The 23,953-nt window shown below is 35.1% G+C and overlaps 1 protein-coding gene and 1 long non-coding RNA gene across 3 annotated transcripts in view; one reads left to right on the top strand and one right to left on the bottom strand.

The window, feature by feature from the left end:
* Positions 1-23,953, top strand: part of Scgdelta (Sarcoglycan delta) — a 143,356-nt gene that overhangs the window by 83,079 nt on the left and 36,324 nt on the right. The window contains exons 1-2 of one of the 2 annotated variants that reach the window (XM_074176163.1): positions 21,202-21,452; positions 23,147-23,193. In XM_074176163.1, coding sequence (XP_074032264.1) covers positions 23,150-23,193 — 44 coding nt within the window. In that variant the 5' untranslated portion in view covers positions 21,202-21,452; positions 23,147-23,149. Of the gene's footprint in view, positions 1-21,201; positions 21,453-23,146; positions 23,194-23,953 lie in introns of those variants that run through there. The other variant, XM_074176162.1, reaches the window with a different exon arrangement.
* LOC141482608 (uncharacterized) lies at positions 14,389-16,665 on the bottom strand. Its single transcript, XR_012465611.1, has 2 exons — positions 15,958-16,665; positions 14,389-14,601 (listed from the first exon to the last, which is right to left on the bottom strand). It is a non-coding gene; the product is annotated as an uncharacterized lncRNA (long non-coding RNA).

Here is a 23,953-nt window from a genome sequence, read left to right as displayed (position 1 = left end):
GAATATTTTGTGTGGGTGAACCTTTCGTGCTATACATTTTTTACTGAAAATATAATGGAACTGAAAGTCTGAGGAGTACATAGTAATATGTATTACATAGTAGTGATTGCAGAAACGACATCGAAGATCATGAAATCTTCTGTTTGCGACTGTTTTGCAAAACAGAGATAGGATGGTTAGGTTGGGTCAGATCAGGAGTGAGTGGGTCTATGCGAACCTCCACCGCAACCCTTAAGGGTTTATTGTGGCTCACACCTATTCAAAGTCGAACAAATGAACCTGGCTTCGTTAAGAAGCCATATAGTGAGTGATCTTTCAGGTCAAATGGCGAGAGTGTGGTCCTACCAAACTCTGAAAGCCTGATTCAGTCTGCAGCGGGGCAAGCACAAAATGTATGTTTTGCTACTTCATAATTTTCCAAAAAGAGGCGACACAAACTATCTTCCGACTATTCGAGTCCTCAAATCATATTGTTATCCAGGTGTTCAATTTGCCACCAATTCAGATGTTGCTCTGGATCCGGAGGATCCAGTCGTCCTCACCCGAGAAAAGTACTTCTTAAGGCAGTTTGTAGTTGACAGTTGGAGGCAAAATATCAGAGGTTATTTCCAGAATGCTGTGATTTCCAGTGTCAACCAACAGTTTAGGTCCTCTGCATCAGATTGATTTGTGCAATTAGCGATGTGCATAAGTCTATATGCAGTCCATCTAGCCACTCTCTCCAGAAAAATTTGGAGAGGAGGTAGATCTAAATAGATCTCAATGGCCACTGACGGTGTGATACTGATGGCTTCACATATGGCCAGATAAGCCTGTCTCTGTGAGCCAGAGAGCTTTGCCTGTGCCATTTTCTGTTAAGCCTTTGGTCACCAAGCAATTGCTCCATAAGTGGTCATCGGTCTGACAATGATCACATGAATCTAAAGGATTTGGTTTTTTGAAGGGAGCGTTTCAAGTGGGTTTTTTTATCAAAGACAATGCCAAGACATTTCACCTTCGTTCCAAATAGAATGATCCCACCATTGAGAAAAGTGGCGTTGAATCGTTTGATTTTTTCTTCTGGTGAAAGGTGTTATCAATCACAGTTTTGTTAGGGTTGACAGATATCTGCTTCCTCAGGCACCAACTGTGAACAGCGTTCATCGTACTGGTATTTATTGAAATTCAGATTGATTGTCCCAAAGAAAAACCTAAAAGTCATACCTTTAGGGATTTCAAGAATTTTAATTATAATCAGTTTTGTACAGATTTAGTACGTGCACCTTCCCAGGACATTTATACAATAGATGATATTGATAACAAAGTTGAATTTTTCACGGGGCTTATTCTAACTATTTCTAATAAACATGCACCTGTCAAGACAGCACGTATGACGAAAGCTCCAGCTCCCTGGCTGACATATCCCATCGAAATAATGATGAAAGGAAGAGACAAAGCTCTTGCAGAATTCAAAATTTCAAAATCAGAAGCTGACTGGGAACACTACAAAAATTTGCGAAACTTCATCCTATCATCTGTTCGTCGCGAGAAGAAGGCTTATTATGACTATTTATTTCAATCTAAAGACTCTAAAAAATTATGGAAAAACCTAAAGAATATTAATAATACAAAAAGTAATACTGATTTACCAATTCCCTTGCAAAATCCTGAAGAAATCAATAATTATTTTGCTTGATATTGATAACAACCTCCTAGAATACTACAATAGTAATAAATACCCAAAATTAAAAAATCAAGAAAGTGTGTTCAGTTAATCAAATGAAAGAAGTCTTAGCTACTATCAAATCGAATGCCACTGGTTTTGATGGTTTATCCATCAATATGATCAACTATTGTAGTCCGTTTATAGATAATTTTCTCACTCATATTTTGAATTGTTGCTTAGAAAAATGTTATTTTCCTAATCTATGGAACTTTGCCATTGTCAGACCTTTGAGTAAAGTTTCGAACCCAGTGAACTACACTGACCTCCGTCCTATAAGTATTCTCTCTACGCTTTCAAAAATATTAGAAAAACTCATTCATCATCAAGTAAGTTCATATCTATATGAAAATTATATTATTCCTGATTGTCAAGCCGGGTTCAGAAGTGGGTATAGTACATCTGCAGCCCTCGTTCAGGTTACAGATGACATAATTCGAAACTCTGATAATAAAGAGTTGACAGCTCTAGTTGCCTTAGATTTTTCGAAGGCATTTGATACTATAAATCATTCTCTATTATGTTTCAAATTGAAATATTCTGGATTCCCGGATGAGTTAGTCTTGCTACTATTTTCATATCTAACGAATCGCTGTCAAACGGTATATTATAATAATGAAATGTCGTCAACTCGAAATGTTACTTCTGGTGTGCCTCAAGGGTCAATTTTAGGACCTTTACTCTTTATAATCTACACCAGTGACATCTTGAATTCTATGAAGCACTCAAAAGTTCAGGCCTATGCAGATGATACGCAATTGTATACCAACTTAAACATCTACAACTATGGAACTATTCAAAACCTCATCAATTCCGACCTACAAACTATTTCTAATTTAGCTGCGCAACATAATCTAAAATTGAATAGGAATAAATGCCATTTGATGTTTTTCAGTGATGAAAAAAGAATAGGGCTATAGTCGCACAACATCTCACAATTAGAATTGAGAACACCATACTTCCCGTTGTGAATTCCATTGAAAACCTAGGTATTATTTTTGATTCTGACCTAAAGTTTGATTTGCATTTGAATGAGTTGCTTAGAAAATCGTTTGGGACTCTCAAACTGATTTATTCAAATAGATATTTTTTCAGTCGACCAATCAGGAAACTTCACACTGAGTCGTTGGTCTTATCACGGTTCAACTATGGTGACACTGTGTACAGCAATCTTCTAAGTAAATTTGATTTAAATCGGAAACAGAAAGTACAGAACTTCTGTTGTAGACTTGTCTATTCTTTAAGAAAAGTAGATCATGTCTCGAGTAAAATCGAAGAATTAAATTGGCTGACAATGATCAATCGTACTAATTATAATATTTGCAATTTTGTGTACAAAGTATTGAGTTACAAAATTCCCACATCATTTCACAATAAACTGATTCCCAGGTCTATGCTACATTCATTGGATGTAAGATCAAAAAATAAACTGCATGTCCCTCGTCATAAGACGTCACTGTTTCAGAGGTCGTTCACTTATCTCTCCATCAAATTATACAACTCACTGTTATACAATTGTATGCAACTTTTGAAAGGAGGGTTGAGAATCATTCTGAAAAAACACTTTCTGAAAAACACTTCCTGAATACCAACAGGAACTTGAGTGCCGTGTCCTGAATTTACCTTTAACCTTTACTTACCTTGTCACAATATGTCATCTAGATACCTATGATATGAATTATTATTATGTGATGCGTTTTTTTCATCGTGACTTTTTCTCTATTTATCATTTTAGTTGATTAGAATTGTACATTTTAGGTTAAATGTAAGAGTAGCCTTTGGCTAAACTGCGCCTATTTTGTACCTTCACCAAAAAAGACGTAATCTCTTTGTTGTCAGGGGATCAGGAAGTTTTATCTACAATGTTGTTTAGTGCTAAATCTGTCGATTTGCCAGTTATATATGCATACTGGTGGTTATTTAGGTGGTTATTCAGCTATACTAGCTGTGGCAAATCAAAATCGAAGTCACAAAATCTTCTTAGCACTCTATATTGCATTTATTACATTTTAATATTAGGAAACATACGGGTCACATTGACGTGCACACCCTATGTGATTACAAAAAGGCATCGAGTTACCAACCGTAAAATCCATCCACAGTTTCCTGAGAAACACCATAAAAGTAATTTACTACCAGAATTTGATTCAATTACATTGATTTTAACAACGATAAACCGCATTATCTTCGGCATCTCGGAATAAAACCAAAGTTGGTGTAATTTATGACATCCTCGTTTCAATGGACATTAATTCATGGGAAGGGAAAAGATGGGAAGACGGAAAGAAGGTGGAAGCACTGCCGAAATCAGATCGAATCCAGCCGAACGCTATAAATCTTGGACGTGCGCCACGAATTAATAGAACTTGTGACTGGTGTAATTATTTGATTATTCGCTGATAAAAATAATGGTTTTATTTTCTGATTCGATACATGGAGACTCGTTTTTTTGGCTTTATTCGTCAACGTAATCTCCGTCAAGAATCACACTATCATTCCAACGCCGCTCTAACATTTCAATACCACGTTTGTAGAACTAAATATCTTTCACTTCAAAATAGGCCTCAGTTTCATCAATAACTTCTTCATACGAGTGAAATTCTTTACCGGTGATCATTTTATTGAGATCTGCGATCAGACAGTAGTCACTGTGAGTCAAATCTGGCGAATACGGTGGATGTGAGGGTAATTCGAAGTTCAATTCATGTGGTTTTGCCATTGTTTTCATTGATTTGTTACACGGTGTGTTGTCTTGATGAAACAACATTTTCGTTTCTTTGCAATTGTGACCTTCAGGCGCTCCAATAACGCTATATAATATTCACTGATGATGGTATTTTCCTTCTCAAGATAGTTGATGAATATTACACCTCGCACATTCCAAAATTCCAAGGCCGTAACGTTTCTAGCCGATTGTTGTAGTTTCGGGATCTTTGGACGAGGTTCACCAGTTGCCCTCCACCCAGATGACGATCGTTTTGATTCCGGAGTGAAGTGATTGATCCATGTTTCATCCTTTGTCAATTATCGAGGCAAAAATTCCCGTTTTATATGTTCAAACATGGCCGAATACTGCACAGAATCATCAATGTAGTGTGAGAAAACGATGAAAAAATCATGTTGACAGCTCATGTGAGAAATCTGGCTCAATCTCTTTTCTAACAGATATTGAATAGTTTGAATTGAAGGGGTTATATTTTTAGGAGTGATTAATTTTTTGGGAAAGATAGTTTTTGGCTTTCAGATGGAGTAGTAGAAAGCCAAAAACTATCTTTCCCAAAAAATATTGAATAGTATATTGTACAACAAATGAGAAAAACGACATATTTCTCACGGGCACAGAAGTTTGTAAGAAATGTGTCATTTTCTCACGCATTGTACAATATACTTTTTCTACGGTTGCGTTGTTTTCAAGTATTGAAAATTAAAATACTTATATAATAATACTTGTATGTCATTAACTCATTTTTATATTTTACTTAAAATAGCAATTAACAGTTACATTTGAACAAATTTGTAAAGTAATAACTGGTATGTCGTTTTTTTTCAACACGTTTTCCGTAATTAAAATATTAGCTGCGGTCGAAGTTGAAGTTGATGGGGAAACGTACTGAGCTTCCACAGCATTGTTGTGTTCAGGTTCTAATGGCGTTGGAGGCTGAATAGATTCTACTATACTTTTTGAAATTTTCATTTTGTTAGCTATGGAGTTGTCGATGTGAGATTCAGCAACATTGCTGGATTTCCAACCCCCATGACGTTTTAAAGTTAAAAGATCTGCCCCTGCATTAACTAAAATAGTTGCAGATGAACTTCGGAAACAGTGGCCAGTATACAATTCAGGGTTCGGTAATTGTAAAAATTTCGCTATTTCTTTCGCCATGGTGCCAAATTTATTTATCCCCACAGGCTGTTTCGTACATTCGTAAATTTTTTGTAAATTTGGTAGAATTCTCCTCTGACTGTAAAATTTCTAGGAATCTTAGTTTTGGTATTGGGTAATTTTATTGAAAGGGCCGAATTAAGATCTTCTATGTCATCAATTTTTAATTTTCGAAGTTCATCACAACGGTATGCCCCTGTAAGGCCAATGGCTGAGCAGCCTGAAATCAAAACCAGACATTAATTTTTCGATAACAATTTAAAAGTTTTCAATTCATACCTTTATCAGCCAATACTGTTCATCAGGTGCATCTTTTGAAAATTGTTGAATTTCTTCAAAAGTTATTGTTTTTGACTGTTTTGGAGCATATTTTTCAGATTTGCGTTTTAAACATGCACGTAGTTTTACGTATTTTGATACATTAACAGTTTTTAATAATTTAGGTACTCCTCAGCATCAAGTACTGAAACCATAATGTTGATAATTTTAATCTTCTTGAGAACTCTTCAAAATAAACTAACAAGGTATTTTCGAAACAAGAATTTACCTTGGCTTTCACTTTCAAGTACATGAAGTTTCTGTAAGCGATGTCATATTTTTCTCTTGATCTGCTTGGCAGCAAATTATTGCAAACATTAATTGCTTTCTGAACAATTGCTGGAGGTGTATTTGCATCTCCAAATCTTCGTATTCCTTTATATTCAATAAATCTGAACTGTTTATACTATAACAATCAACAATAAAACTAATTTTGTTGGGTAAGTTGACTGCAATAATTATGCAGTATATCGGTTTCGTTGTATTGGAAACGCCGACAATGGGCTACTTGGATATTGCACGCGAATCGACGGCGTAGCGTTGTCAACATGAAGAACGTGTCATATCAATCCGACATGTAACAATTCATGACTGACTTGAGTTATCATGATAACAGTGAGAAATTATTTATCAGCTATAATATCCCAAGGACATTGATAACTAACGAAATAATTTTATCACAGTTTTCGAAAGCACGTTATTTGGTAACATCCCTACGCCGAAGGCGGAGGGATGTTACCTAAAATAACGTGCTTGAGGAAGTTGTGATAAAATTATGAGTTATTTATCAATGTTCGAGGGATATTCGGTGAGAAAATTTTTTGCAATTCGAACAAAATTATTTATTGAACACACAGTTATTAAACAATTCGTATAATGATGTTCCGTTGATCTTGCTGTATTTGCCTCGGTTACTGCATAGGTGTTTCCACGCATACTATTGATTATTTGGTTATGATGTTCCTGATCAATATTCAAATAAGGTTTTATGGAATTTCCATTATTGTGCCCAGTAATTTTCAACAATTGCTGATCTTGAAATCCACTCTTAGCTAGTTGACTGACTGCAGTTGCTCTATTAGAGTGATTGGTTATTTTCCTCTGTTTCGTATCCAAGCCAATTGCTTCAGCAGAAGATTTCGTCCATCCGTTGATTATATTTCTACCCAGAGGCATATTGTCATACCAGTTATCGCTTCCTGTCTTCCAGTGACGATTTGGCCTTAAAAATAGTCTATTTGTCTTGATATTTGTGCCTCGTATTGATAATAATTTAATGAATAATCTGACAGGACAAGCATTGTTATCACTATTTTGAACTAACCATTTGCTAGAGGCGCAGTTCTTTGAACCCCCTTGGCAGGTTTTACTGAAAATTGGATTATATTCTATCCTATTAGTTGGAGATCCATTGTTGTCCTTTTCGATATGAAAATAATCAACTAAGCAAGCAGCACCTTCACCACCTCTCCAAGCCAATTCCACCGCTGCTATGTGATAAAATTTGCGTAGGAGTCCTATAGGGGTATTTTCATCCCAAAAGTTTATAATACTACTCATTTCATTTGAAGTTAATGGTACTGAGCTTGTTTTGCGTTTAGTGGGATCTGTTTGTAAATTTCTTCGTGCTGCGTCGCGTGCATTCCGCGCTTGTTTGAATGCAACACTTTTAAAGGGGTCTAGCATGATATTATACTCCTTCTAATACTTTTCTTGTAATAATTTGCTTATTATATTCCATACGGTTTTAACAGTAGCCTCCTTAAACTCTGTGCTATCCTTTTTTCTCATATTAATCGCCCAATCCTTGAGTATTAATGCAAGCTCTTCGAGAGTACGATTTCCATCCAATTCATATTTTCTGGCTTCACAAAACTCCATAAATATTTTCCAAGTGTATTTTTTACTATTGACAGTATTTTTTGGTGTATTTTCTTCAATGATTTTGTCAATTGCCGCATCATTTTGAACACCAAAGCGAGGAAGTGACATTTTCGAAATAAATTGAATTACTGAAATGTCAAACAACTTTATTGTGTTGGTTGCTTAGCAATGTCATGACATAAGTGATAACTACCCGTGAAAACTATCCATGGGTAGTTATCAGTGTAATGATGGTTTCATTGGTTATTTCGACACACATGACTAGAAATAGTCAAATTTGATAGGATAATTTTTTTGGCAAAAAATTTTCACTGTAATGGCGGATATTTCTCACTGCGTGAGAAATCTTTCGTTTTGAACGTATGAAAGCGATGAGAGAAGTGGCACATTGTATAGCATTCGTATAAAAATTAAATTTCTGCGACAAAATATTCTATGATCTGGGTTGGAAATTCAGATCCAAATGAAGTGTTCACATTGTAAAAATCAGTGTGTATTTCTATAATGGTAAAAAGTAATTTGTCGTATCATGTATGCCAAACGTTTTCCAAAAAATGAAAAGTAAATAGTTTCGACATCGACCATGAATGATCCATTAAATTCCCAAAGAAATAATAAACGAGATGAAATATTCGATAATAATATTCCCCAGCGCTCGTTCTATTATCGTTGATAATTGAAATCCAATAAAGCACCTTACTCTATTATTTATGTGAATGTCGGGAAAGAAAATGAAAGTTAGCCGAAAGTTATTCGGAGGATGATGTAATGGGAGAGAAAGGCAAAGGTTGCGGTTTGGAATGGAGGCATTAATTCCCGGATTAGCAGAATAGGGCTTAACGTAAATTGATCTGACCGCCCTACCTATATTGAGTTGTAGATAAAATGACGTGGCCTTTGCTTCTTTCCCAGGCAGTGACAAGATTTATGGGTTCCAATTGGTTGCATTTCTGGGAGAACGTTATCAATGACCGTGCAATACATTAAGCGAGGAAAGGCTCTGGAAACAGATTTTCATTTTTTCAAACTCAAAATGTTTTGAAAACACAAAAATCGCATCGATCAACTCTAGAAATTCGAATTCGGACAACATATCAATGCACCGGACGAATAACTTGTTGGATGCTACTGTGAAAGTGGTTTGATAGGCATATTTTGAAGATTTTGAATTTTTTCAAATACATAGAGCTACCCAGGCATTTACCAAAGTGAAAAACCCATCAAAAACCCACGAAGTTCTGCCACAGCCACCATACTCCCCAGACCTCTCACCAGTCGACTACCATATTTTCAAGCATTTGAACCGGTAGAACCTTCGTCAATCAGAACCAGAACCCCAACAACCTGTAAGGTGATTTTAGGATTCAACCATTAGATTTATACTCTCATTTCAATCATCAATAATAAGGTTCTCAAAAAAATTGATTTGTTGAAATCCCATGAGAATTATAAAGACGCACTTAAATGAGAGTGCCATCAAATCTGATGAATCTATTGTGAATGATGGGTGTTCCACAAGGGTCAACTCTAGGTTAATCACTGTGTATATTCCATATACAGGGTGGGCCATCGAAAACTTGACACGAAGATTTTGGGTACTTATCTTGCAAATCCGGAAAAACGCTCAGACAGGTCGATTTTTATTGGGAGGGGGCAGTTTTTTTCCCATTTACAGCGTCGTCACTTCAACCCCGGAGCAGAGGGGTGAACAACCCTTGGAATTTTAATAGGGAACTGGGGCCGAGTCGCACATCGTTTGAAAGATCTTGGAATTCTCTAAACAAAGGTGTACATTTTTTTCAATTTGAACGAACTGTATTAAATTTAGTGTTGAAGTTACTTACTTCATTCTCATGTTAGCATATGCTCAAAGTGGGCACCTCCAGCTTCCATGCAATAATAGAAATTCTGCTGGAAACGTTCTAGAACATTGTGGAGCATTTCTGGAGTGATTTGGCAACATTAATTTGTGATTCGTTGCCGTAAATCTTCGAGTGATGCAGGAGGAGTACAGTAAATTCTGCTTTTCAAATGACCCCACAGAAATAAATCTAACGGCGAAAGATCTGGAGATCGTGGTGGACATTCGATAGTGTTCCGCCTCCTATCTTGTTGAAAAATTAACAGATCCTTCTGATAATCGTGGATATTTTCAATAATATCAGTGAGAAGGGGAATAATAGTATCTTCCATAAGCTCCAGATACATTTGTCCAGTTAAATTGCCTTCTAAAAACAATGCGCCAACAATACGGCCACCAAAAATTTTAGCCCATACTTTTAATTTTTGTGGACGTTGAGTACGCACTTCATGATAAATGTAAGAATTTGAATCCTTACATTTATCATCCAATCCAATAGCGACAATTATGGCGTATAACTGTGCCATCTAGAAAAAAAGGGCATTCATCACTGAAGCAAATGTTGAAAACATAATGTGGATTTTCCACCGTTCGTTCACTAACCAACTCTCAAAATTGCAAGCGTCGAAATCACCTTCATTCAGTTGTTGCGTTAATTTAATCTCGTAAGGATGCCTTTTGTGGGTTTTTAAAATACGCTAAATGATAGTTCGTGACACCCCGGAAACAAATGGTAACTTTCTTGTCCTCGAAGTATGGCCCAGAACTACCACTTGTGTCTCCTCATTCGTTACTGGTGGTTCGATTTGTTGCTTTTTATTCGCTATAGATCCAGTTGCGCAAAATTTTGCCATTAAGTCGAAAACTTACGGTCGCGACACATTCTTTCCATGTTGTTGATTGAACAGTTCAGCGGCTCTCGCAGCACAACGTCTACATATTTCCATAGTACAGTTCAATTAACTCAACCCTCTCAGCAGTTGTGTAAACCATTGTTCCTTCAGCAACACTTTATGGCACTCACTACTACTAATAATGTAGATATCACTTTTAACATAAAAATGAGAAATAGAAACGGCATTTTTAACAATTTCTCAATTATAATATTCCTCTTATCAGAGAATAACTAAAAAATTAACAACAAAGTAGCGTAAGAAACAAATGAAAGTGTTTCCAATACATTTCAACTGAGCAGTGGAGTACAAAAATTTGTTGCTATTAACAATATTGAAAAAGTTAATTATCGGAAAGAGCTCCTTTAAATATGTACTCCTTTGTTTAGAAATTCCAAGATGTTCGAAACGATGTGTAACTCGCCCCCTATTCCCTATTAAAATTCCAAGGGTTGTTCACCCCTCTGCTACGTGGTTGAAGTGACAACGCTGTAAATATCCCCCTCCCCATAAAAATCGACCTGTTTGACCTGTCGTATTTGCAAGAGTAGTACCCAAAACCTCCATGTCAAGTTTTCGATGGCCCACCCTGTATGTATTCTTATACGCTAACGAGATTTCTGTTTTCATCAGTGGAAATACTAAGAATCAATCGCTTGAAAAAAATGTACAGTATTTACAAGAATTGGAAAATTGGTTTCCAGAAAATAATCAACCAATAAATCAAATTATCTAAAGGAACAATTCATTCAGGTCAATCTTCCCTCACCTATATAGTAGGTTCATCGACTGACACCTATCAAAAAACAACCTGCTCTCCTGGCTAATATCACGAAAGGTGTTACATTGTATCTACCAATCCTCAGTGCAAGATTCTTTACAGAAGCAATTCCTGCATATGCTTTTGCCGTTACATTTGCCGGAATCGATTTTCAGTTATTGCAACGGGCAGTGCAAGGTAATGTTTTACATCAAGAAGAAGTCGATGATTTCCTATGAACAAAAATAAAATCCTTTTCTCGAACAAAGCTGAAGCGAACGATAAGCAACATGTCTGCCATCGCCCCCTTTGCCCGTAGACGATGTACTAACCAACCGCACATCCAAATGGCTCAGATCCTTGCATAAGAAAATTGACTCGCGTTTAGGCTCTCTCCAGAAAAGGCAAGAAAACTCTTCCAAATAACAATAGACCATTCGTTTCGCTATAAATGATATCAAATATCATGGAGAAAGTCACAAACCAGTATATCCTCAAACACTTGGAAGGCTTCAACATCTTGAGCGATCATCAATGTGGAAACAAAGAGCAACAGGCGACCCTCTATCGTATGTCACCTATATTTGGAGTGACGCAATCGAGAAACAGAGAATCAAGAGCTGTGGCGCTTGATATTTCTAAGGCCTTTCCGTGTGTTTCATGAGGGTTTGCTGGCCAAACTTCGATGCTTTGACTTGTCAGATCATGTCTGTGTATGCCTCTTCAGCTTCTTGAAAGAACGTTCCCTGCAAGTGGGCGTCGATGGATATATCTCGAACACTTTTACCAATAAGGCTGGTGTTTCCCAGGGAGCCATATTGTCTCCAACCCTCTTTTCATTGAAAATCAACAACTTATTGGAAACAACCAAGAATCCAATATATTGCTTTGCTGACGACAGCACAATTGTCTCGTCATTCCATTTGGATTCCAGGACATCGGCGGCAGCAGGAGGTTGCCTATCTTGATGAGGATCTCGCAGTGATATAATAATGTGAGGTCAGACAATTCCGCTTTCTACTTCGATAAGTTTGCGTAGGGTTTAAATGGACACTAATGTATCTGTGTAGCCTAATATAGTGAAGTGGTCGAACTAAAGAGCTCCATCAGAAAGTCAGTCATGGTATGTAAACAACTGCATTGAAAATTATAAAAAGCGGTGAAGCATATAGTATATGACGTTCTGAAAAACTAAAAAAGAAGTATATTAGCAAACTGTAAATAAATAGTGAAAACGAATTAAAAAAGACTACCGAAGTAATAAGAGACTCCCAGAATAAAAACTATCAACAAATGCCCTTATCAGTTGAAGATAAGCATTTGGCTAAGAGTGTCCATACACGTTAAAATCTAATTGCCAAGCTATTGAAATGGAAGAACTTCGTCAAGAAGTCATTAGAAATAGAAAAGAAATAAAAAGTGCAATAGAAGCAAGCGAAGCCAGAGTATTACTGACATTAGAGGAATTGAATAACAAAGTGAATAAATTGGAAAGGGAAAATCAAGACTTGAAGAAGAAGGTTGAGCTACTCGAAAGGACATCAAAAAAAAATAATATCTTGATACTTGGTTTGGACCAAACAACAGAGAATACTACGGTCAATGTTTGCACAAAATTAAAAAATTCTCTTGGTATCAATATCACTGAAGATGATATAAATAACATTTATCCATTGAGAAATATGAAAAGAAACCCATTGAAAGTGGAGCTGATATCTTATATGAAAAAACAAGAGATACTAAGAAATTGCAAGAAGCTGAAGGGAACAAATATATCAATCCTACAGGACTTGACATTTGAACAAAGGGCAGAAAATAGAATATTACGTGAAAACCTGAACAGAGCAAGACTAAACAAGGATAATATAACGTATATAAAAGGAAACAAACTGGATATCAATAATAAAGCATACACTGTGGAACAACTTGAAAACGCTGAAGAATATCCCCTCTACGAAAAACATAATAGCGCACCTCCCACACCAAACATAAGGAATAAAGAATATACTTTAGAAATAGAATCCAGTCTACCAGAATTTTTCAACGATACACTCAGCCAAGGCACAGCTACGCAAGGAACGGAATCCCATCAAAAAAATAAGACTACCGAAAAATCAGTTATCACTACGAACTCTAGTATAATTAAGAAGAAAACAGGAGAACAACCTTCCAACGGAAAGAACAGACTACGATCGGCAAATAAATAAATAAGCAACGGCAAGCTGTAAATTAACTACATACATATTCTTACGATTCTATAGGTATTCCAGAAATAGCAATCTTTACATACCTTAGATATATTTATATAATCTCACCATTCTTCGTTATTGTGAACTCTTTCAGAATTTATAGTATAAAACATTCTATTCCTTTGTATTAATATAGTAATATTTGTAAATCTTATCAGTATGGATCCTTATATAAGAGATTTTATAGTAGAAAAAATAAGAACATACCCCCTGAATAATTGCAATGAAGCGAAAGAAGTCTTAGCGATAAATAATAAATTCAGTGATATAAAAGTCCTCAATACTAATATTTGCAGTATTTCAAAAAATATAGATGAACTTAAAATCAATCTTGAAGAGCTTAAAGCGTCTTTCGACTGCATAGTCTTAACAGAAACTTGGCACGTGCCTGATACTTCCACCCTTAATATGACCGATTATGTTACTCTATACAATGACAGCAACTACAACCAAAATGACGGTGTCGTTGTGTTTGTAAAAGCAAACCTATATCATTCCTATAATCATATCGAACTAAACGGAAGTGTATTACTGAAAATCAATATGACGGTAGACGAACAGACCATCTGCATCTACGCGTTCTATAGATCTCCAGCGAGTAAAATTGATGACTTCCTATATCAACTTAACGAATTGCTAAACAAAGAGAATAAGAACCCACATTACAGTTTATTCGTTGGTGATATAAACATTGATCTATTGAAGGAAACTGAAGATTCGAAAACATATCTCGACATTATGAGTGAATATGGGTTTCACTCAACCATAAACACCACTACCAGAGCAAGGAATGGATCGGAATCATGTCTAGATCATATATTTATTAAAACGAAACAGCAAAACTTCAACAATCTATTGCCTATAACTATCTCCACCACAATCACAGATCATTACATAACGCTACTACAAATCGTACTAAATAATAAAACAAAAAATGAAATAAATAACAATTCAAAAAAATACTTTCAAAGATTAGACAAAAAAGAACTGCTCGAATCCATAAGCCACATAAATTGGGAGGATGAATTATACCCGATGCATAATCTTGAAACTGTAACAGAAAAATTCATAAATATAATAAATACCTGTATTCGTAAATCAACAAGACACATAAAAATGAAAAATAGTGAGCGCAGACGAAAAAACTGGATTACGAAGTCCTTGATAACACATATCAACGAAAAAAACCTATTGTATCGCCTTTGGAAACAAGACCCAACCAATGAGAACATGAAAAATGATTATCTCACAACCAAAAAAATAACTGAGAAAAAAATACGAGATGCAAAAGAAAAGTATCATGGAAAGCTAATGGAAAATGAACAGAATACAAGCAAAAAACTATGGAAAACGGTTAATGAAATTCTGAAAATCGAAACAAAAAAACAAATAAATAACATCAAAAACGAGAAAGGAGAAATCGTCAGCGATCAAAAAATAATCGCTGACATGTTCAACAGTTTTTTCGTGAATGTAGGAAGAAACCTAGCGAAAAACATTAAAAAAAAACCTATTCACAAAAATAAGAAAAATATAACGAATAATTCAATTTTTCTCACACCTACAAGTATGAATGAGATAAGGAACACTATAAATGAATTGAAGAATAATAAATCTCCTGGACACGATGGAATCAAAGCCGAAATTCTCAAAATCATCATTGACTTCATTAGCAAACCTTTAGTGGACATCATAAATAGATCATTTGAATCTGGGACATTTCCCTCAGTTCTGAAGAACTCAATAGTAACTCCAATTTTCAAATGCGGCGAAACAGATAATGTCACAAATTATAGGCCCATATCCCTTTTATCATCGATCAGCAAAATTTTCGAAAAAATTCTAAAAGCCAGATTATGTACATTTCTAACCAAATATAATCTACTGTCAATATCTCAGTTTGGCTTTAGAGATAATAAATCTACTACTGATGCAATTCATTCCCTAACAAAAACCATCTATGAATTTCTGGACTCAAGTACCCCTTCAATAGGTGTTTTCATAGATCTGAAAAAGGCATTCGATACGGTCGACCACTCCATACTTCTAGATACCTTAGAAAATATGGGCGTAAGAGGTACTGCACACAAATCACTTAAAAGCTACTTAACAAATAGAAAGCAAAGAGTGAAAATTGGAAGCCAAATCAGTGCAGAAATGGAAATAACATGCGGTGTACCTCAAGGGACAGTACTGGGGCCGGTGCTATTCGTGATCTATTTGAATGACTTATTCATACAAAAAACAATCGGGAAAATTATAAGTTTTGCGGACGACACGGTAATATACTATAAAGATGAAGACTGGTACAATCTGAAACTGAACATTGAAAAAGACCTAAGAAATCTCAAAGACTGGTTTGACAGTAGATTACTTTCAATTAATTTTGACAAAACAGTATACTTACCATTCAGCAGTCTCTCAACATCCTTGCCAGAATACACTCTGAATATTCAACAAAATCTTGTAATTAAACCTGCGAAAAAAATCAAATATCTGGGTATATATATAGATAATCATCTTAGATGGGACCACCATATACAGTACTTAACAAAAAAACTACGTTGTATTTCATATAGACTGAAACAAGTCGGAAAGTTCGTGAATTACAAATACAGAAAAATTCTATACCACAATTTAGTAGAATCACACTTGAATTATGGCATCATTGGTTGGGGAGGAGTATCAAAAACTCACCTACATCCTCTTGAAGTCTCTCAAAGACGATTTCTTCGAATACTACTCAATAAACCTGCAAGGTATGAAAGTAATTTGCTGTATAAAGAGACACAAATTTTAGATTTGAGACAATTATTCATCGTTCAGATAGGATGCCAGCTATACAAGAACAAAGCTGAACATGACACTCCAAACCACCCATACGCAACGAGAAAAAAGCATCACCATTGTATACCACTGGTTTCCAAATCTATAGGACAGAGAAGCTATCGTTATCTAGCTCCCAAACTATTAAATTATTTACCAAAAGAAATTACATATGAAACTTCTATGAAACGCTTCAAAAAACAATTAGTATCATTTGTAAAGGAAAATGCAAGAACGGATATTCATAAACTAATCGAAGGTTGAACCACTGTCCAAATATATTGTTATTATGATTTTCAATAGCTTATTTATATATGTATGTATGTATGTGTATATGCGTGTATGTATTGTGTATGTATGTGTATATATGTATGTATATGTGTGTGCGTATGTATGCGTGTATATGTATGTATATATGTGTATATCCATTGTTCATTAGATATAAGATTTCTGCAGAGATTGAAATGCATGTATGTATACTCAAGTTTATCTATACTATTATAATATGAATTAATCAGGTATGATTTTAATTGATGTATATTTATTTTACACTTAGTTTTATATTTTATCTTTCGTGACTGTCTCTTTTGTAATTCCACAAACAAGTATGTTTGATACTTCTGTGGATATTATTATGTTTATTCATTTTTATACACAACTCTTATATTATTGTATGGATTTTATTTTATCACGAATAAACGTCATTATTATTATCATTATCTTGGCACAAGCATGTCGCGGGAATTGCAAAGGCTGCTTCTCTAAAGCTTGGAACACTGTTTCGAACCAGAAAACTGTACAAACCTCAGCAACGTTTGGTTCTTTATAGATCTCAGATCAGATCTTCTTTGGAGTATTTTTCTCAAGTATGGAGTTCTGCTCCCAAACATATCCCGAAGCTGCTGGATTGTATCCAGAAAAGAGCCATCCGTCTGATTGGAGACGCGAACATCACGTGCAACCTTGATAGCCTCGAACATTGAAGAAAGGTTGAAGATTGGTATCCCTTTTATAGATACTTCCACGGGCAAGTGCCTTGCCACATCTGATTCCACCAAGAGCGGTACACATCAGAAATACGCGACGGACTGTGGCTGCTCATCGTTTTGAGGTTCAACTCAGTACACCTGTTTGAAAATTTCTCATTCGGAGATCTGCGTTTATGTGGAATAAACTTTCTGAGAACTCCAGCGATTCATATCCAACGTGAATCGCTACTTTCGCACAGGCACCGCTCTTAGAGTGCCTTGACATGTTTCTGAAGTGCTTGTATTTTCTCCTCAAGAAAAAAGTTTGCCACTGTCTTGTTATACAATGACTTTCATAATTATTCAATTCGAAAACATAAAGTCATATAACAGAAATTTATTTGTGAGTGCAATAACTTTGTTGTTAAAGGTATTAGTAAAACAATGGCTACGTTGCAGAGCTTTTGAGTGAATTAGATGATCACATTTGAAGTTATGTTCAAATTATTTGAGTATTTTTAACACGCTTTCATTAGCTCCACCTATACGTATGTATGTTTGCTTGTTTGTTCAAAAGTCTCAAGCTCAGGATCTGTATTTGACAGAATTATCAACATTATTGCTTGATCTATTTGCGGGCAGATGGTACTGTATATAACCTCCTCGATATAATAATAATAATAATAATAAATGGTCTTTATTTTATTTGGCAGAGTTATATTGACATTAGTGCTAGATCATTATTGCTTCATTTGGAAAAAGTATTTTTTTTTATTAACACGCGCGCCTGCTGTCTCCACTGAGCTTGGTAGCTCATTTTCAGACTCACTCTCCGGAGTCGGAAAATATCAATGGTCATTTTCCTAAACAATATACGTGGCATTGTTCCCAAAGTTTAGATAAAATGAATAAAGTTCAATAAAGATAGTTTAAGAAAACTAAAAAACACGCTTTTGAAGAACATCTAACTAAAAAGTTAAAAATATTTTTTTAAATAAGCCTTAAACAATAACGAACGAAAAATATTAGTATTAGCGAAAAAAGTTAACGTTCCTTGATATTCAAAAAATATGGCACAAAGCGCCCACGCTTTTTCACAATAATACTTGTATTTATCAATCGTTATTGTTGTAAGCTTATTTTTGAAAAAACTATTTTCAAATTACTAGTTCGATGTCATTTAAAAGCATGTCTTTTAGTTTTTTCAAACTATATTTATTCACGAGTTAACATCTATAAAGCAGTTCATCTAAAAACTGTGTTTGGGGACCCGAAAACTCAACAATATGTCCTAATTTAGAAATCATCCTTGATATTATTAAATAATTGTTTTATGTTGAATCCACCCAAGATATAAATCATTCAAAATTGCTCGTCTAATACTAGAGTTCGACGCTATTTCCCGGAATTCTTCCGGAGTTTTCCCTAAGCAGCCGGAGCGAATTATTTCTTTCGGAATTCAATTAGTTCCTCTGCTTTCGAATCGGGTTTCCTTATAAATTAAAGTGAGCCGCTAAGTGGACCTGAATGTTATTTTATAGCATAGCCAACTTGAATTCTATGAGCAGATGAATTTTTAAACCCCGGAAGACCAGTTATCTCGACCGAAATCGTTTCCTTTAATGTATGCATCTTTCGCTAGATTGCCCAGTCAGAACGGGTGGATTACCTTTAATTTTCTTTTTATACTCATTTGTTTATTATTCATTTGCTGAGAGGGTACATTTTTTGAGACTGGTGGAAAAGTAATTTCTTAATTGGAAACATAATAAGTACATTGCTTGCTGAAAAATCTGCACTATGTATATTTTTTTTATAATTGACTTTTCACGCGAAGTTTTCATCGAAGTGGAGTTAGATTCAACACGAATTAATCTATTTTGCCCACCACTAAAATCTGTCGGGTTTAAACCTAAGGAAATGAGTCCGTGTTCATCGCTATAAAATATGTATTTAGTTTGAGCATTTCATAGGTGGGAATTTATTGACTGGACTGTATCATTAACTGTTTCGTTTGCGGTGATACGTATGGTTTTCATCAAAGAATTCTCGGTTTGTTTATTTGGGAAATGAACAGATGAGTAGAGATGGAAATAACTTTTTTCTAAACAAATACAGCACAAAGAATTCTCCAGTTGGGAAATAATGGATATATTGGTGGAATTTGAATTATATTCTCTGCTACAAACATTAAACACTGGATTTCTGGACTTCTGGCAACATTTTCCAGGATTGGCTCACTCCAAGGCTTGAAACCAAAGAGTTGTTGGATTACAGTAAGGATGAACTACGATGTCTAACAGGCCTTCTCACAGGTCGCTGTCGTCTGAATCATCATATGCGGAGACTCGTACATGAATTTGCCTTTGCTCACCTTGTCCTGGCCGACAGCCTTTCAATTGAGCATCTTCCCTCTATCTACCGCTACCACTACCAAGGTAACCCCTACTCCTCTAGGCTCACCCCTTTCTCGCATCCCCGTCGCAGAGCGACGATAATGCGGGAGGACGAACGAGCGGAGTAGTAGACCCTTTTTCTTTATTTGCTAATTCAATATTACAATGTTCACAACATTACAACAGTAATACATATACAATAATAATAATGATACCCTGATAATACTGATACTAATAATATCAATAAAATGAATAAAAATTCCAACAAATCCAACTTAACTAACTGCTCCAAAGACACAACTAAACAGTAATAATGATCCCAGTAGCCTATCTACTCCTCTTTTGTTATCCCGTCGCCCAGCCTGCCTTGTCGAATTGACCTGACGAAGCACTCATCCTTTTCTTCCCCCAATTCCTGGCTCCGCTGTACGCCGCAGCTATCTTCTTTCATTCTTTCATTCATTACTGACAACATTCTCCGCCCATTCATTCACAAATCTTATCCAGTCGTCCCTCTTTCCATTCCCTTCGCTAAGTGTAACATCACCTTTTTCCCTTTCCATTCTTTCTTTCCATTCACGCCATCCAATCCTGAGACTCGTACAGTCGAAAGTTTGGAAAATGATGAAACAGCTGGGCAGGTCCTCAGCCTGCCCTGTTGGATACCGAATCAGGTTTTCAGAGTTTCACTCTTACCATCTGACAGGAAAGATCATCCACCATATAAATTATTCGGCTTTGTAGAGAAGCTGGGTTTATTTGATCGGCTGTGCATAGGTGTGAGCCACAATCAACCCTAGCGGGTTGCGATGGAGGGTCAAATAGACTCACTTACTTCTGACCTAACCTAACTCAATCTAAAGTAGCAATTATTTGTTGAGTGATTTGACCTTCAGCATTTGGAGTATTTTTTTATTATTTTATAAATCTGAAACAATGTTTTGTTCTCATATTTCTCTATGTTTCATTTCTTCTTCTCTACTTTTCAAGAAATTACAGGATCAGAAAATTGCTTGTTGTGTGGAATGAAAAATATGAAAATACATAAGTTTCAGCCTATTTCATCATATGGAAATGTTGATTTGGGCAAATTTATCAGAACCAATAACGACAAAATTTCTTGTCGATCAGACTAGGGGTGAGTTGACTACTGTTACAAATTTTATATTGATCTACTGGGGAGTTTTTCTTGCAAAAAATAAATGAGCATAAATTTTTTTTTCATGTAATGAGAAGATCAATTCAATATTTGCACAGCAAAGTTTGTATCGGATTGGAAACTGAATACTTTGAAAAATTTAAAACATTTAGTTAATGAAAGAAAGAAAAACAAAGAGCTTTTCTACTAACCACGAATGAAAAAACCAAGTCAGAATACACAATTCTTAAAATAGCTCTTGTCGACCGGTCTAACATATTTTCACCTACGATATATTAAGTATTTATAACTAAGTGGACCCGCAAAACTCCAGAAGTGAAACACGGCATGTAACTTTTCCCTGTTATTTCTGGCAGTTAATTTCGAGGTTTTCACTAATGTTGTGCGACTCGTGCGTTAGCGTTTCGAAGAGACTTCGGGTGACTTTTTCTTCGACACCTTCGTGAGAGTTGGAATTATTTTGAGTTATTTTTATGTCGGAACTAAAATAAATACATAAAGTGAAACAACGTTATCATGGAATTCTCTTTCCGATGTGAATAATATATTAAATGTGGGTATGATGTTTATTATTTTGGCTTGCTTATGAATTCGGTTGGTTCTCGTTTTAGTGGCTTGTTTGCTGCTCGGTCATAAGTTTTATGAATGAAAATTGTTTTTGGGAAACATATTAAATTTCGTCTTGAAATGAAATATCGAATGTTACTTCATAGCTGCTTTTCGTGGTAATATATTTTTATAATTTGAAAAATTTGCTAGTCAGTAGAGAGCTTTAAAATTCATCTAAGGAAAGTAACATTCAGTAAGCGGATATTTTCCAGAGAAAATATTGAATTTTTGAACTTCTGACTATTTCTAAAATCACTGAAAACAAAATACTTTTCTACTGTGAGCAATTCAATCGTTTTTTAAATCAACTACATCCAAAATAAAAAAAATATATTCATGAAAAGTGATTTGTTATTGAATAATTGAACTATTGGGATGATTTCGATTTTCCGATGTTCAAACTGACTGAAATAAAATTGCGTGAACTACAAGGGTCCAAATTGGGGCCTACATTATCCCTACTCTATGTCAATGATCTGAACAGTAGAGAGCTTTAAAATTCATCTAAGGAAAGTAACATTCAGTAAGTGGATATTTTCCAGAGAAAATATTGAATTTTTAAACTTCTGACTATTTATAAAATCACTGAAAACAAAATACTTTTCTACTGTGAGCAATTCAATCGTTTTTTAAATCAACTACATCCAAAATAAAAAAAAATATTCATGAAAAGTGATTTGTTATTGAATAATTGAACTATTGGGACGATTTCGATTTTCCGATGTTCAAACTGACTGAACTAAAAATGCGTGTACTACAAGGGTCCGAATTGGGGCCTACATTATCCCTAGTCTATGTCAATGATCTGAACATAATTGAACCATCAAAATCACCTCAATTTCACAAACTACATCGGAAAAAATTTGATGTTCAAAAACTTCATTCCCAAGTTTATCACGATATGTTTTGCTTCCACAGTAGCTTTTTCGTAGTGAATAACATACTGAAAACTGATTGTTCTCTCTAACTTTTATATACCCCACGTAATCACCAGTGATAACTACCTGTCCAGGTATATACTCAATCATCACCTAGGCATATGTATTTCTACACCTACTCAACGTTTATATACCTCAGGTACATACTTAATCATAATTACCTATAGCATAAATTACTTCTACATCCATGATATGATACTGAAACAAAATTCAGTAATGGTGATCTATTGGAATCCAGTTGGTCATTTCTTAAATGTTTGGATTCTTACTACGTGGTAGGAGATCATAATGAAAAGAGAAATGAAAATTTCTATGTTTTTTACCACTTTTGATTACAATTAAAAGTGGTAAAAAACATAGAAATTTTCATTTCCCTTTTCATTCGCAATATCCGTTAAAGATACGATTTTCTTGTGAAAGATGATTTGAATATGTTGAACTTGTTTTCTTATTAACATAGCTCATACGATGTTCCTGGATGCGATTCCTGGATGTTTTGCCGGTTTGACCAATATATACCTCAATGCGAATTACACAATTCAGTAAATATACTCCTGATTTCTCAACTAGGTATACTTCAGGAAATAAAGATCATTATAACTGATACACAACGCTTCAATGATATAAATGCTAGAATATGTGTTAATTAGCATTTGGAAATCAGTCATAATGATTTGATTGAATATTATATTTGTTGCAGATAATGAATGATCAAGCCTCCAGAAGTTCAACGAAGCAGCCACTTAGGTAAGTTAGCAGAAAGTATTCAACTAGACTCGTAGTCTTCGTTAAATGGTATGATCTAGGCCACTGAAATTATTAACAATCATTATTAGAATGGAATTATTTCAATGGGAAATTGAATCATCCTCTATCATTATTGAGTTTGATTGTCTCAAATTTAGTTTGTACCTACTGTTTGATATTGTCATTCTATTCATGTATTCAAGAAACGGTTTGTTGTGAGATCTTCACTGAACAGTTTGAAAAACGCAACACGTTACATTTTTGGGCGTGTCCATACTACAGTATAAACACGCCCGAAAAAGCTTTTGTATAACGAAGCTATTGTATAGCTTATTCACACTCAAATATATTGTATAGTTTCTTCGGAAGTGTCTATAGTATAATAGAGAAACGCCTAAAGGAACTATTGTATATCAAAGCTATTGTATAGCTTTCTCACGCCCGAAGAAACTATTGTGTAGCCAATAAATTGTATAGTTTCTTTGGGCGTGTCTATATTATAGTATATACACTCCCAAATAATTTATTTTTATAGCGCATATATCATTAAGTTTCTACACGACCAAAGAAACTATTGTATAGCGAAACTATTGCATAGCTTACTCACGTCTGAAGAAGCTATCGTAGAGCGGAGATATGGATAGCTTCTTTGGACGTGTCCATAGTACAGTATTGACATGCCCGAAGTAGCTATTATTTATGTAGAATATTGTATATCTGCCTGAAAAGTATCGAAAAGTGCAGCTATTGTATATCTTCT

The sequence above is a fragment of the Leptinotarsa decemlineata genome, unplaced genomic scaffold (genome assembly GCF_025532065.1).
Source record: "Leptinotarsa decemlineata unplaced genomic scaffold, Ldec_3_MD MMD2_tig00001621_RagTag_RagTag, whole genome shotgun sequence".
In the NCBI taxonomy this organism is placed as follows: domain Eukaryota; kingdom Metazoa; phylum Arthropoda; class Insecta; order Coleoptera; family Chrysomelidae; genus Leptinotarsa; species Leptinotarsa decemlineata.
This window is presented reverse-complemented; position numbering and strand designations above follow the sequence as displayed.